This window comes from Nicotiana tomentosiformis, chromosome 1 (assembly GCF_000390325.3).
Source record: "Nicotiana tomentosiformis chromosome 1, ASM39032v3, whole genome shotgun sequence".
Lineage (NCBI taxonomy): Eukaryota > Viridiplantae > Streptophyta > Magnoliopsida > Solanales > Solanaceae > Nicotiana > Nicotiana tomentosiformis.
Window position 1 is genome coordinate 70142239 of NC_090812.1, and position 15404 is coordinate 70157642.

The following is a 15404-nucleotide window of genomic DNA, read 5'->3' on the forward strand; positions in this document are numbered from 1 at the left end:
ATGAAAAGAAAATACTCATTTTGTTGAAATACAAAAATATTTTTTACTTATTTTTGAAATGAAAGAAAATACTTTTTCTATATCATAAAAAGAAAGTACTTTTTTTGTTAGAATGAAAGAAAATACTTTTTTTTACCTCATGAAAAGAAAATACTAATTTTGTTGAAATTAAAAAAAAAAATACTCTATCTACAACGTGAAAAAAAGTACTCTTAATAATATTTCTATTTAGGGTGGGGGTAGGGCAAGGTTGGGGGAGGGAGTGTTAGGGGTACAGAGCGCGCGTGAGGAGTGTGTGTGTGTGTGGGGGGGGGGGGGGTTTCTATTCCTGGTGGGGGTAGGGCAGGGTTGGGGGAGGGGTGGGTGGGTTAAGGGTGGGGGGGGGGGTGTGGGGGGGGGAGGGGGGGGGGATTGGTGGAGATGGAGAATAGGATGGGGAAGGTTGAAGAAGAGTTTTGGAAAATGTTTTCCCTCTCTTGATAGGGAAAATATTTTTCCTCCACTTGGAGGAAAATGAGTTCATGAGAAAAATATTTTCCAAAATATTTAAGCCAACCAAACATGGAAAAATTGAAAAATATTTTCCTTCCATACCAAACACACCCTTAGAATTGAAAGAGAATAATTTAAACAAGGGAACTATTTAAAATCAATTTATAGGTTAGTCGGGGTAGAAAATTATGGACAGTATATTTTGATTTTTGATAATGAATTATCGACAAATGCTTTTAAGATACATGTATACTAAAACGATATATGCTGCTGCTAATCATATTTCTGAGCTGTATATCATATGCTTATTTGGGCTCACTTTTTCTTTCCTACAAGAATACACTAATTGAAGCACTATCTTTGCCAGTTCAGCCACATCAATATTTTGGCACTCCAAATACCAACAGCCTTGTAGGAAAGGGAGCCAGTTTTTCAGAGTCATGGAAATCAGTGTAAAGTACATTTGATAGTTCTATTACAAATTTCATAACGCTATTGCAAATTAAACACAACTTCACATCCAGCATAGCTTTATCAAACTGATAATCAAATGCAAACCATGAACAAGTAAAATGCTAGTAAAATAAATGAAATGAACAGAATCCAACAAGCTAGATCCTAGCACCCACAAGCTATTATGTACATCTTGATGAATTTGCCCATCAGACCTTTTTATTCACTTTCATAATCCTCTTCATCACCAAATGAGAAAACAGATGCATCAGCTGCAACTACCTTGAAATCACTCACTCCTCCAACTGGATTGGAAACCTCAACACCAGATGTAGCTCCAACTGAGCCATCTCTTTTAGGCTCGCTGTGTATAGAGCTTGTGCCTCCCAACGAGACTTGCTCTGTCTTATGTGTCAAGCTTGATAATTTATCTGAATCATTATTGTTCTTGGACCCAAGGGGTTTTGCATCTGCAGGAGCACTAGCTTCAGAAGCAGCTTTAGTTTGTCTAGTCTTTGACATTCCAGTTTCCTCAGATTCATTGTCTGAGAACACGTCATCCTTGTCACTGTTCCCAGGGTGTTGGTTCGTGTTACTTCTGGCAGCAGGCTCACCGCCTGAGGTAGGATTGGATCCAGGGGCAGGATTAGCACTTGAACTGTCAGCTGATTCTTTGGTGGCAGTTTCTGATTGGGGTCGAGCAGGGAAGGCAGCATCATAGTCCACAAGGACTACTTCCACTTGAAAACCAGGTGATGGTAATTTTCTCTGCACAATAAGGCCAGCATATCACACAGTCACGCAATGAAGACATTATATAATAGAGAGATGGAAGAAGTGCTCTGAATTCCAATATTACTGAAATCAGTAATATTGGCAAAATCCACTGAATTGACTAAAGAAGTTACCTTGTCAAAACCATCAAGGTCGCCTGTGGTTAGAACTTTCCTGTTCTCTATCATTGTTGTATTCAGCCAACTGAAAGATCACGAGAGGGATATGAGTTCCAACCTAGGAGGCAAGCCCCTGTGTCTTGCTAAGCAGTGGGGATGAAAACTAGTAAATCAAACAGAGAGGTTTCACATAAATGTACTGACAAATCCCAGTTCATCCTTTTCTTCCCAATGTCAAGTACAATATGAAGCCTTTGTTGATGAGTGATGGCAAAATATAACTTCCCAAACCCTTATTCCAAAGAGTCCTCACTCTTATAAACACAAATTTTCTCCAAGTCCTTATTTCAAATTAATTTTTTTCTACTTAAAACTTTTTAAGTTAATTTTACTACTTAAAGCTGCATATAAACACCAATATATGTAAAAGGCAAATTTGGGATTCTAACTAATATTGGTTGTCAGAGTCACAAATATATAACTCGAAAATTTGTAATTTAATAAGCCCTAATTTGTTAACATAGACAATATACACTCGACTTATCCAGCATCATGTTAATAGTATTTTGCTTGAATGGTTCTTATTATATTTCATGACCATTCTTTTAACAAAGAAGTACTTGTTCTGTCCCACTATGGTGGTACTGTTACTAGTCGAAGAAAAGCAATGAAACCATAGATAGTAAGCTGGACTGAGAGGCAAAAGATATCATACAGTAAAATTTGTAAAAGTTGTACAGAATGATTTCTGCAAAAGCATGCCAAGGTGGCACAAAGGGTGGAATTCAGCAATAAAACTACCTCTTTACTATCAATATTCAGCACACACCTAGTGTGGCAGAACCAGCAGAACCAGGATTTTTCATTAAGGGGGTTGAAATATAAAGAAGTAAACCAACGAAAAAGCCAAGGGATGTCAATATGTAGTATATATACATAAAAAAAATTTACCCAGTTATACAGGGAAATTTCCCAACGAAGAGGTGTCAAGTACCGACGAAGGGGTGTCACTTGACACCCCTTGAATACAGGAGCCACTGCACACCCCTATGCAAATAAAATTTGTAGTTCGAAAGAATTGTAAAAGAGCTGCAAGCAATAGCCCATTATGCATAAGATTAGAAAGGGAAAATTCGGAAATATAATATCCTTTTACAGGAATCGGGAGTGCCCAGAAGTCTTTTGTCTCTGAGCCGAGGGTCTCCCGGAAACAGCCTCTCTACCCCGGGTAGGGGTATGGTCTGCGTACACTCTACCCTCCCCAGACCCCACTAGTGGGATTACTACTGGGTTGATGTTGTTGTAGGAGTGCCCAGAAGATACTACGGAACTTAAGGTCCTTAAGAATTATTATTTGACTTAATGGTCCATAAAAGCATGCAATTTTCCTTCAAGCTCTAAGTATTGGTAAGCTTACCAATAAAAGTCTCCTTGACCGTCATGAAAATGGATTTTGAAATCCCCAGCTAACTCTGCAAGGCCAGGCTCACCTGGAAGAGCAAAAACCATAACCCCTTTCTTTGGTGCACTGAACCAAAAATCCTCAGGCTGTGAGAAACACATAATATAATAATGAGAAAGAGAAACAAAGAGGATGAGCTTGAACAATTATAGGCACCAGCTAAAAGGTATTAATTGCTGGACGAAGAGCAGCTTCAACAATTTATAAAGATATTGATACCCTTGTTAGGACCAGCTTGTTAGCAGCAAATGAGGAGGTACACAAGTATAAGGCTTATTTTTTAACCTCTTTAAGAATATAGATGTACGTGAACAAGAGACACAAGCTACACTAGTACCTCGGGGATATCAGAAATTAATACAGCAGCTTCGACCCCTCATTAAGAATCCAATACTAGTATGGACCTCAATGCTGTAGTAGTTTATAAATATGTAGGCAGTAACATGACACAACACATTACTTAAACCTACCGATAGATCCTTGGTTCTTGGATGTTTTTTTGTTGAGAAGAGCACACCTGCAGATAAATGAACCACCAATGAGAAACCATCATGAAGGAAACGCACAGCAGAGATTATAATGCAACAAAAGAAGGTACTGCAGATAAAACTCCAAAACTGTTAGCACAATATTAGGAAAATTCTGCACAACACTTCTTTGTAACTCGTAGGCATCTCAGAACTTATTCTGCCAGCCTTTTCAGACTCCAAGTGGATACTGGTTATTCAATGCCGAGAGTAACTCGTTCAAATCACATCAGGCAAATGATAGCAACTACTGAATTAACATTGGATGTAGCTATCTCTTTGCAGGAGTATAATTTTAACTTAAAATAATAATCTAGAAAAAGGATGCAAGTTACCATTATGATCAGATACTGTAATAGAAGGTCTTATCCAATAAGGGCACCTATGGAGGCGAAATCCTCTGAGCATGCACCTGTAAGAGTGCAGTTGACAAGGAGTAAAATTAGATCCTTTATCTTTGACCACATTTTTCCTCTTGCAATTATATCAGAGTGAAAATCCAAAAGTGCATTTGACGCAGGGGCAGCTCAAGCACATATGTGGCCTAAAGCCAAAGTTTAATATGAGGACTAATTTAAAAGCCAAAGTGTGTGTGTGTGCGTGTGTGTGTGCGTGTGGGTGTGTATTTGAAGTCAATTCTTCTAGCTTTTTGAGATACAAAGTTGTTCAAAATCGAATTCTTCCAAAAATTCCTTTTCAATTGATAGTATAGTATTTAATCTTTCTTGATACATTGTTGATCATAACTAAGATTTTATCAATTTTAATTTTGAAAAACTTCTTCCACTGAGTTATTATAGGAATTGTTAACATTATTCTATAAGCAATAATAGTTGAAAAAAATTGAATCAACATTTTTAATTGATTGAGTATATAGTATCTTTTACTTATACTATTTACCTTGTCAAATCAATTCTAATTCACACGTTAGAAAAACTATTCATACAACCCATTTTTAAGTAAGTTAAACAGTTACTTTATTTACATGTCTAAAAAAATTTCTTTCCTTTTACATGAAAAAATCTACTGTTGTACTAAAATAACTATATTTTATTTTATTTCAATATCTATAAACCTATTATTTCTAAAAAAAAAAGCCCCCCTCCCCCCCCTTCCAAATTTGGGGGCCTACGACACAAGCCTTATTAGTTACAACGGTAGCCGGCCTTGATTTGATGCAAGAAGGATTAAGGGTTGTACCTGCGGCCAGGCTGGTTTTCTCCATTGAAGTACATTAAGATACGTTCGAAATACTTGACATATCTCTATTAGCAAAAAAGGCAGATCATTTGTCAGTACTCAATTGGAGGCGCATGGGAATTAAAAAAGAGTAACATGTAACATACAATCTGGCTCGGCAAAACTAGTCCTTTTCCGTCTACGCATCTCTTTTGGTTGTAGTAATCCATAGACTCCTCCGCCGTAGGAAAGAACTGCAAGAAGACCATATAAACTTAACTGTCTTAACACTGAACACAAGACCCGATAACAATCTTACGATTTATTGAATCAAAAGAATATGAAAGCCCTACTTTCAAGTATAGAAGAAGACTAGAGATCATCAAACCAGTTCTTGCCATTCCTGCCTTACAATGCACAACCACAACATTTTCGATATCCTCCTTCAACCATGAGTATGCACTTTGACAAAACGATATAATAAGTTGAATAGGAGGGCAGTTGTGATCATCAAATGGAAAACAAGCAACCTGTACAAGAAAAGAAAAGAGAATCAAGAAACTTCACGGTCAGCACTATATAAATATAGGAGTGGGATTTTGGACAGTTTAATCAGTTCTAGTTTGCTCAAATGGGTCACAAATTTCTAAGTCATGAAAAGCCAAAAATTTGAAAACTAAGTTGACTATTTCAGTCTGGTTTAGTTTGGTGGGGCTACTTTGACAGTTCCCAGTTCAATACTAAGCACTTACCCAATATCTATACATATTTTATACATTACACTTCATTTTAAAAAAAAACATAGACTTATCGATCTAAGTTCACCACCACCATACACTCCTTTAATTATCTCCTACTCTATATCACACAATCTGATTGGAAATAAGATTAAAATTGCATGTCATACTAGTAGTAGCTCCAAAAAAAAGGCCGGAAAGGAAATTCCAATAGGTGTAATAGTTTAAGCAGAATTCAAGTTACTCATATCATTTTGTGCAAAGAGTGTGAGAAGGCACGGGAGAAAATATGTTATTGATATTGGATGTTCAATACAATACAAGAGGTCCTTATTTATAGCTATACTATACAAGGACATACTACTCCTATTCCAATGTGGGACAAGACTACACTATATACATAGCTGTAAACTAACACTCCCCCTCAAGCCGGTGCATACAAATCATATGTACCGAACTTGTTACATATATAACCAATACGAGGACCAGTGAGAGACTTGGTGAAAATATCTGCAAGTTGATCATTCGACCTCACAAACTTTGTAGCAATCTCTCCTGAAAGTATCTTTTCTCTAACGAAGTGAAAATCAATCTCAATGTGTTTAGTTCTCTCATGGAACACCGGATTTGATGCAATATGAAGGGCAGCTTGATTATCGCACACAAGTTCCATCCGACTGATTTCACCAAATTTCAACTCCTTGAGCAATTTTTGGTCCAGACTAGCTCACATGTTGCCATAGCCATTGCTCGATATTCTGCTTCTGCACTAGACCGAGCAACTACATTCTGTTTCTTGCTCTTCCAGGACACCAAATTGCCTCCTACTAAAATACAATATCCAGACGTAGAACGTCTATCAGAAGGTGATCCTGCCCAATCATTATCTGAGTATCCAACGATCTGCTCATGACCTCGATCCTCAAACAGTAACCCTTTGCCTGGAGCCGATTTTGTATATCGAATAATGCGGACAACTGCATCCCAATGACTATCACAGGGAGAATTCATAAACTGACTTACAACACTCACAGGATAAGAAATGTCGGGTCTAGTCACTGTGAGATAATTTAATTTTCCAACCAACCGCCTATAGCTTGCAGGATCGCTAAGCGGCTCCCCCTGTCCTGGCAGAAGTTTAGAATTCGGATCCATCGGAGTGTCAACAGGTCTGCAACCTATCATCCCTGTCTCCTCAAGAATGTCTAAAGCGTATTTTCTTTAAAAATAACAATACCTGAGCTAGACTAGGCAACCTCAATACCTAGAAAGTACTTCAATCTGCCTAGATACTTAGTTTGGAAGTACTGGAAAAGATGCTGCTTCAGATTGATAATACCATCCTGATCATTGCCAGTAATAACAATATCATCAACATAGACTACCAGATAAATACAGAGACTTGAAGCAAAGTGCCGATAAAACACAGAGTGATCAGCTTCACTACGAGTCATGCCAAACTCCTGGATAACCGTGCTGAACTTACCAAATCAGGCTCGAGGAGACTCCTTTAGACCATAAAGTGACCGACGCAAGCGACATACAAGGCCACGAGACTCCCCCTGAGCAACAAAACCAGGTGGTTGCTCAATATAAACCTCATCCTCAAGATCACCGTGAAGAAAGGCATTCTTAATGTCCAGCTGATAGAGGGGCCAATGACGAACCGCAACTATAGATAGAAAAAGGCAGACTGAAGCCACATGAGAGAAGGTATCACTGTAATCGAGCCCAAATATCTGAGTATATCCTTTGGCAACAAGACGGGCCTTAAGTCGATCAATCTGGCCATCGGGACCAACTTTGACTGCATAAACCCAACAACAACCAACAGTCGATTTACCTGAGGGAAGAGGAACAAGCTCCCAAGTACCACTTGTATGTAAAGCAGACATCTCATCACTCATAGCCTGTCGCCATCCTGAATGAGACAACGCTTCACCTGTAGACTTAGGGATGGAAACCGAAGACAAAGAAGATATAAAAGCATAATGGAGAGATGACAGACGATGATAACTCAAACCGACATAATGAGGATTACGGTTAAGTGTGGTCTGTATACCTTTCTGAAGTGCAATCGGTGTACTAGGAGCAGGGTCCGCAGCTGGAGCAGGGTCAGGGGCAGGACGAGAACCAGTTGGGCCTGATGTAGGGCGCGAACGACGATGATAAGTCAAGAGTGGTGTTCCTGTGGCTGGGAACTAGGAGGAACAACACTAGACTCCTCAACGGTTGGTATGGATGAAAGCTCTGTGGTCGAAGGTGGAGGAGGAGCTATAGTAAACTCCTCAAAGGTCGGTATAGGTAAGACCTCAGATATATCATGGTGGTCAGCAGAAGTAAAGAAAGGTTTAGACTCAAAAAATGTGACGTCAGCTGACATAAGGTACCTACGAAGATTTGGAGAATAACAACGATATCCCTTCTGAACACGAGAATAACCAAGGAAGACACACTTGAGAGCACGAGGGGCTAATTTATCTTTCCTAGGGGCTAAGTTATGAACAAAACATGTACTCCCAAAAACACGGGGTGAAAGAGAGTATAAGGGTGACTGGGGAAACAATACTGAATGCGGAATCTGATCCTTGATGGGAGATGAAGGCATCCGATTAATCAAATAACAAGCTGTGAGAACTGCATCGCCCCAAAAACGCAACGGAACACGAGATTCAATTAGAAGTGTGCGAGCAGTCTCAATAAGGTGCCTATTCTTTCTCTCAGCAACCCCATTTTGCCGAGGGGTATAAGGACAAGATGTCTGATGAATAATTCCTTGAGAAGTCATAAATTGTTGAAACTGAGAAGATAAATATTCTAAGGCATTATCACTGCGAAAAATGCGAATATAAAAGGAGGGCACAATGGAGGGTATAAAAAAATCGTCAATAAAATATATACCACAATGGAGGGCACGAGTCAAACGACTAACAGATGCAAGACTAAAAGGACAGCCAGGGACATAAGGGATTAGCTTGTCCAACTCCTTTTGCCTTAGTTTGACATCCATTGGCTAAAGTAACAGTGGGAAGAGACTGTGAATATACAATATTTGACAAAAGTGATATATTACCGGAGTGTGATCAGAAGCGCCTGAGTCCATGACCATGGGCCAAGAGTGCTAGACTGGGAAACACAAACAAAAGAATTAGCAGTAACAGAAGTATCAGTCTGAGCAACTGAGGCTACTTGTGGAGATGTCTGCTTACTTGCTCGATGCTGAAGGAGCTCATTATATTCTTCTTTAGATAAAGAAAATCCATGGTTACCTGTAGTCTCGGTCTGAGCAATGTAAGCATTTTTGGGTGGACGACCATGTAAGGAATAACACATTTCACGAGTGTGTCCAAGTTTGTGACAATAAAAATACTTGGGTCTAGGTCTTCCAAAACGACTTCCTCCTAGTCTATGCTCCATAGTTTGAGATGATCCACTGTCTGGGATGCAAGAACAGAGGAATCAAGTATCTGTGATGAGATCACTGGGTGACTTGGTGCTGCAGCAAGACTGAGTAATCGAGAGAATAATTCATCAACTGTCGGGACAGTCGGACTACCCAAAATCTGGTCGCGTACTGAATCAAGATCATTAGGAAGTCCAGCGAGGGTAAGAACGAGAAACATCTTCTGTCACTGCTCTTGTTGTTTTTCAACACTAGCAGAAACGTGCATCAACTTCTCAAATTCCTCCATGACTTCCTGTACTTGACCCAAGTAAGTAGACATATCTAATTCCTGCTTCTTTAAGTTTGTCATCCGCGATATCACACCATAGAAGTGAGATATGTCATTAGTGTATAAGGTGCGTGCCTTTGCCCAAACCAAATAACATGTCTAGAATGGACGAAACAAGGGCATCAACTTGGAATCAATAGATTGCCACAAGATGCTACATAACTGAGCATCGATTTTTGCCCTAAGTGTTATTGCCTTTTCATCTCCTTCGCTAGACTGTTTGATTAGATGATCTTGAACACTTTGGTCTCTACACCACAACTCGACAGATGAAGCCCAAGCTAAGTAGTTTGAACCTCCCATTAAAGGTTCCAAGGTAATAATAGCACTAGAGCTTCCAGAACTCATGTTTCTAGACCCAAAAGCATCAAATCCCAAAGACATTGTTGCAAATTATTACCAAATAAGAGAAAGAATCAACTGTAATCCATTGAAACAGAGTAAGGAAACACAAAAACAGAATAATGAAATATTGTAGCTGCCGGAATCTTACTGTAGCTGTCGGAATAGTACTGTAGCTGCCGGAAAACTCAAAGTGGTCGGAATGAAATGAAAACAGTAGGGGTAGGATCGGAATTACCAGACGACCCAATTGTTCTGAAGGAAGTTTTTCAAAAAATGGCCGGAAGTGGTCGTACGCGCAGGCGCGTGAGCTCACGCGCGTGAGCTTCTGGTGGCGCGCGGAGGCGCGTGAGGAGGCTGCTGCCGGAGATTTTCACTGGGGTTTGGTCGCCGGACAATGACGACTCTTGTGGTAGTGTTGGATTTTGCACAACACTGACAGAGACGAAGCAGACGCAAAACAGCCTTAAAAAAGAGTCGCCGGAAAAAGACTTCCGCTGACTGATTTCTCTTCCCGGAATCGCTGGAATTTATGCACAGCGATAAACCTCTCACAATTGCTCTGATACCATGTGAGAAGGCACGGGAGAAAATATGTTATTGATATTGGATGTTCAATACAATACAAGAGGTCCTTATTTATAGCTATACTATACAAGGACATACTATTCCTATTCCAATGTGGGACAAGACTACACTATATACATAGCTGTAAACTAACATATGAAACATTTTGGAACTTCTTGAACTACTGGAAATGTGTTGTTTAGAATGGTTGCTTAGAATGCAAAGGAGTGTAGTAAATGTAAATCATTATTCACATATTCACTGTACATTCATGAAGAACAAAAGTAGGGTATGTGTTTATTACGTGCACATACAAATGAAAGTAAGGAAAAGTAAACAGGAAAAATAAGAAACTTGATGAAAGAATGGGACACACCTTTCCCTCAAACAGAGAAGCATCATACAATCTTTCAGAACAAAGATTGTACACTTTGTATTTATCCTGCAAAACCAAAGTGATAGATAATACGGAGTATTTCAAATATAACAATATAACAATAAAATAAAAGGACAAGTGGATTTCCAGAGATCTGCACAAGTTTTTTTGATAAGGTAAGACTTTATTAAAAAGCAGTATCAAGAAGCTACTGCGGCAAAATACAAAGATTTCGAAGTTATTACCTTATGATGAGTTTCAAAGAATTTAATGACTTCTTCCATGTGGTTTCTGTAGAACCCCTGGATATCAAATTTAATGTAATCAAACTAGGAACAATCACATAACATGATAATTATTTGACTTCAAGCAGTTGAAGAATAAGGCTTCCTGACCTCAACATAGCCAAAAATGCCAGAGCTCATATCACCAGCAGGGAAGCCCATGGCAATTATATTCTCTGTTATGTAGGTCAAATCCAAATCAAATCCTCCTTCCTAGTAAAAGGATACTGCCATGTTAATATATAAAGTAGAAATATATTCCAAAAAAAGAATGAACATCTGTGTTGATTTGTGCGACTACTCAACAAAGAACTTAACACTTAGAGAGAGGACATCTTTATTTGGTCTTCACCATGTCCCGTCACATGCGGGCCTAACATATGCCAAGCATGAAGTCATGGGTACGGCGTAGAGACTCGAATCTAAGTCCTTTGCCTACTCTAATACAACATTGAATCATGTGACCATCTTATCTAAAAGCTTAAGCTACTATAGAGGGTATTATTTTATTTATTTAATTTAGATCTGCCAAGATAAAACTGCAAAATATCTAAATAACGTAACTGCAAGATGCTTTAAGGTGCACAAGAAGAATTCCCGCAAATGCCAAAATGATCAAGAAAGCTAATAATACTATGTAGCGCAGAGACCAAGATATATACTACTGCGGTCTGCTCCCACAGGAAAAGTTCTATCCAAGAGGATCCAATGGTACCATGCGCATGGAAGGTAAGCAAGTCCTTTTAATAACATACCCTATTGTTTTTTTTTCCAGCTTTAATGGCCGTGATTACCATATTCCATTATGCCCATTGGGTTGCCACCTGAATTACAACACAACAACAACCCAGGGTTTGGGGAGGATAGTGTGTACGCAGACATTACCCCTACCTATGAAAATAGAGATGTTGTTTCCGAAAGACTCTCGGCTCAAGAACGTAAAAAAAATGGAGCAATAGAGAAACAATAGCAACAACAATGTAATAAGACAGTGTAAGCAAATAATACAACGAATAATGACAGAGATCCAGGGATATGAAACTACAAGAATAGTGCCAATCCTACTGCTAATACTGACATACCGTATAGAAACAAGGGACTAGGAATAGGAAGGTACCCGAATAGTACTACTACTACTAGTAAGACAAGGCAAAACTCTAGACTGTCTATCAACCCACCACCCTAATTTTCGACCTCCACACCTTTCTACCGAGGGTCATGTCCTCGGTAAGTTGGAGCATAGCCATGTCTTGCCTAGTCACCACACCCCAGTTCTTCTTAGGCCTCCCTCTATCCCTCCTCTGACTCGCCACGGGCAACCTCTCGCACCTCCTAACTGGGGCATCAGCGTCTCTCCTCTTCACATGACCAAACCATCTCAGCCTCGATTCCCTCAACTTCTCTTCCACAAGAGCCACACCCACTTTGTCCCTAATATATTCATTCACTCTTATATTTTCTAGTATGCCCACACATCCATTGCAACATCCTCATTTCTGCTACTTTCATCGTCTGGGCATGAGATTTCTTGACTGGCCAACACTCGGCTCCATACAACATGGCCGGTCTAACTACCGCTTTGTAGAACTTGCCCTTAAGTTTAGGTGGCACATTTCTGTAACACAAAATACCATAAGCAAGCCTCCATTTCAACCACCCCGCTCTTATACGATGCCACCTGAATTATTATTATTTTTTATTTTTTTTATTTATTTATTTATTTATTTTTATAGTACAGACCATTTGAATTTATTGTACCAATATTTCTTACTACTTATCAGGCTATCATCCACCGCAAGGAGTTCTGTGTCACATAGTCAATAGTTCACACAAAGGCATATAACAGAAACATTCATGATTCCTACAATTGGAGACCAAGAATGATGTGTTGGCATCACTGAGCCATAAAAGAATGCAGTTAGTTTGATCCTAATTATGCGTCTTGCATAGATGTGCAATATCCTATATTAGGTAAGTGTTCTAACCTACAGCCTACAGACAGAGGTCTTGCAAAGAGAGGAAGTTCAATGAAAAAGAAAAGAGGAAAAACAGTCTCTCTTTTTTTTTTGGATAAGGAAGAGGCAAAACTGTCTTACTAGTTGATGATCCTAAAATGAAAATTAAATAAAATAGTAAGAATGAGAAAAGAACACTTGAAACATTAACAGAAATAAAAAGCTTACCTGGTATCTTCTCTTATTCTGGGATACAACATGTCGCGCTTTAACCTGCACAGCCTTCACTGCATTCTTCGAAGAGTCAACTAATCCTTTGGTGAATGTTCCAATAAAACTGGATGGCGATGTTGATGTTCCTTCAGAATTTTCATCTGTAGGAGACTTAGGGGACATACGCATTCCAAACCCACCAGTGAAACGAGCAAAGGTTGATTTGGCAGCATTTCCAGATGATTGTTCATCTTGGGACCCAGTGAACGGTTGTGGAATTTTTAAATTTTTGGCCCATGAGGAGATGCCTGAAGTAGAGAGCTTTGAAGGCACCTCCTCTGTTGACTGGCCTGGTGCAGAATCCACTGCAGTAGACCTTGCTGCATTTGATGCCGTAACAGGTTGTGAATCTGATACATCAGCAGATCCTGAGTCCATTACACCAGGCCTAATTTCTCCAGTGCAATGATAGAATTAATCAGCAAGCATGGACTGGAATACCTCACAGCTTACAAAGGATTCAAGGAAGCTGCAAAAAAAAGAGCCATGTTAATACACATTGAAATCAAATAATACTAACATTTATGCATATGTACATTTTAAAGTATATCAATATTCATTATACAATTAATCATTCCAAAAATCAAGCCAACTATCACAACACACTGGGATTTCTCTCTACACCAAAACATCTATGCATATTTGTACATATACATGTGCTCATGCTCATGTGCTGGTGAGTTGGTGGCATTGACTCCTATTCATACAAGCATGATGGACATCTACAATGATAGAGATTAAGGTTGGAAATTGAGTTAGTCTCATCAACAATCTTACAATTAACTTAACGCAATAATAAGTCCGCTTATATGATAAGGACTCAAAATTTCACTCCAAAAATCCTCTTTACTGAACAGAGAAATGTGTTACTTGGACAATCAGTGACTTTGCGAGGACTTAAATTATTTTTTATGTTCAGAAGTAAGATTGCAATACTCAAGCATTTCCAGGAAATAAAAAATTCCAAAATGACTCTACCTTCATATGGTTTATCTTCACAGAAGTTTACTTCGCATGCATACTTCTTGATAGACCTTCTTAACTTTTAAGCTATTCATTTATCCCCTGCATTGTCGAAATCTTTTGAGCATAAGGTAGTATGAACCTTTTAAGTCAGAATATTTGGCGATTCAAATTTAAATATTGCAGTCCTGCTTTTTCAACTTAATCTTGTTCTAAGTTGATTTTGGAAATTAAAAGCTTTCTAATGAGCCTCTAGCCCTATGGTCAACCAGCATTCCGTTACAAAAGTCTCGAATATATATTTCAATCACACATATAGAAACAAACAGCGATCTGGAAACTACTAAATTATGTTACAAATTGTACCAGAACTATACACTAGAGGCTCGAATATATATATATATATATATATATATATATATATATATATATATATATATATATATATGTTTCATTGACATAGAGAAACAAAGAGTGATCTAGAAAACTACTAAATTAAGTCAACTAGCAAAAAATCAAAACCAGTGGAGTAAAATATAATTTTAATCCACCGATTTGGACAAACTAATTCACCGATCCCCAATCTTCAGCGAATTGGAAAGTGCTGATTAACTAATTAAACATAAAATAAGGCACGTGTTGATGCTTAACTCGAAGATGCGACGGCGAAGAGAAGAGGAACAGCTTGGTATCAGAGTATGTGACGGTGGTCTGCGATCTTCTACGACGCCGTATTGTCTCTACTAAGTTCTTGTTTTGCTTCGTCTTAATCTCGTCTCTGTCGTGTAGATGAAATAAGACTCCTGACAGATTGGAAAAATCCGATGAAGTTGCAATATTTATCCACAGAGCCTTGTACTTTTTGTTATTTCTCTATCATTAGCCCGTTTGGCCGAGCCGGAAAAGTATTTTGGTGCGAAGCAGTTTATTTTTGGTTAATTAATTTAAAAAGTATTTCTAAACAGCAATTAGTATTTGATCAAACTTTTAAAAAATACTTATAAGTGTATTTTTCTCAAAAGTGCTTATAAAAAAAGAGTTTATGGGAAGAAGCAATTTTTTTCTACTTCTCCAAAACTGTTTCTGCTTCTCCTTATAATCACTTTTTTTCTTCCTGAAAACTTGGCCAAACACTTCAAATTTTAAAAAAAATACTTTTAAACTTGG

The 15404-nt window shown here is 38.5% G+C and overlaps 1 protein-coding gene across 2 annotated transcripts; it reads right to left on the reverse strand.

Annotated features, from left to right (window-relative positions):
• Positions 1-901: 901 nt before the first annotated feature.
• On the reverse strand, positions 902-15050 carry LOC104101113 (phosphatidylinositol 3,4,5-trisphosphate 3-phosphatase and protein-tyrosine-phosphatase PTEN2A). Of its 2 annotated transcripts, XM_009608530.4 has the most exons (14): positions 14889-15050; positions 14253-14339; positions 13230-13743; positions 11158-11259; positions 11008-11064; positions 10763-10828; positions 5360-5536; positions 5174-5260; positions 5028-5092; positions 4163-4239; positions 3771-3817; positions 3256-3386; positions 1854-1923; positions 902-1713 (listed from the first exon to the last, which is right to left on the reverse strand). In XM_009608530.4, the coding sequence occupies exons 3-14, from the start codon at positions 13650-13652 to the stop codon at positions 1165-1167; spliced, it is 1851 nt and encodes a 616-aa protein (XP_009606825.1). In that variant the 5' UTR covers positions 13653-13743; positions 14253-14339; positions 14889-15050; the 3' UTR covers positions 902-1164. The 2 variants fall into 2 exon arrangements, with proteins under 2 accessions (XP_009606825.1, XP_070040652.1); XM_070184551.1 differs by lacking the exon at positions 14253-14339 and having other exon boundaries at positions 14889-15045.
• Positions 15051-15404: the final 354 nt, after the last annotated feature.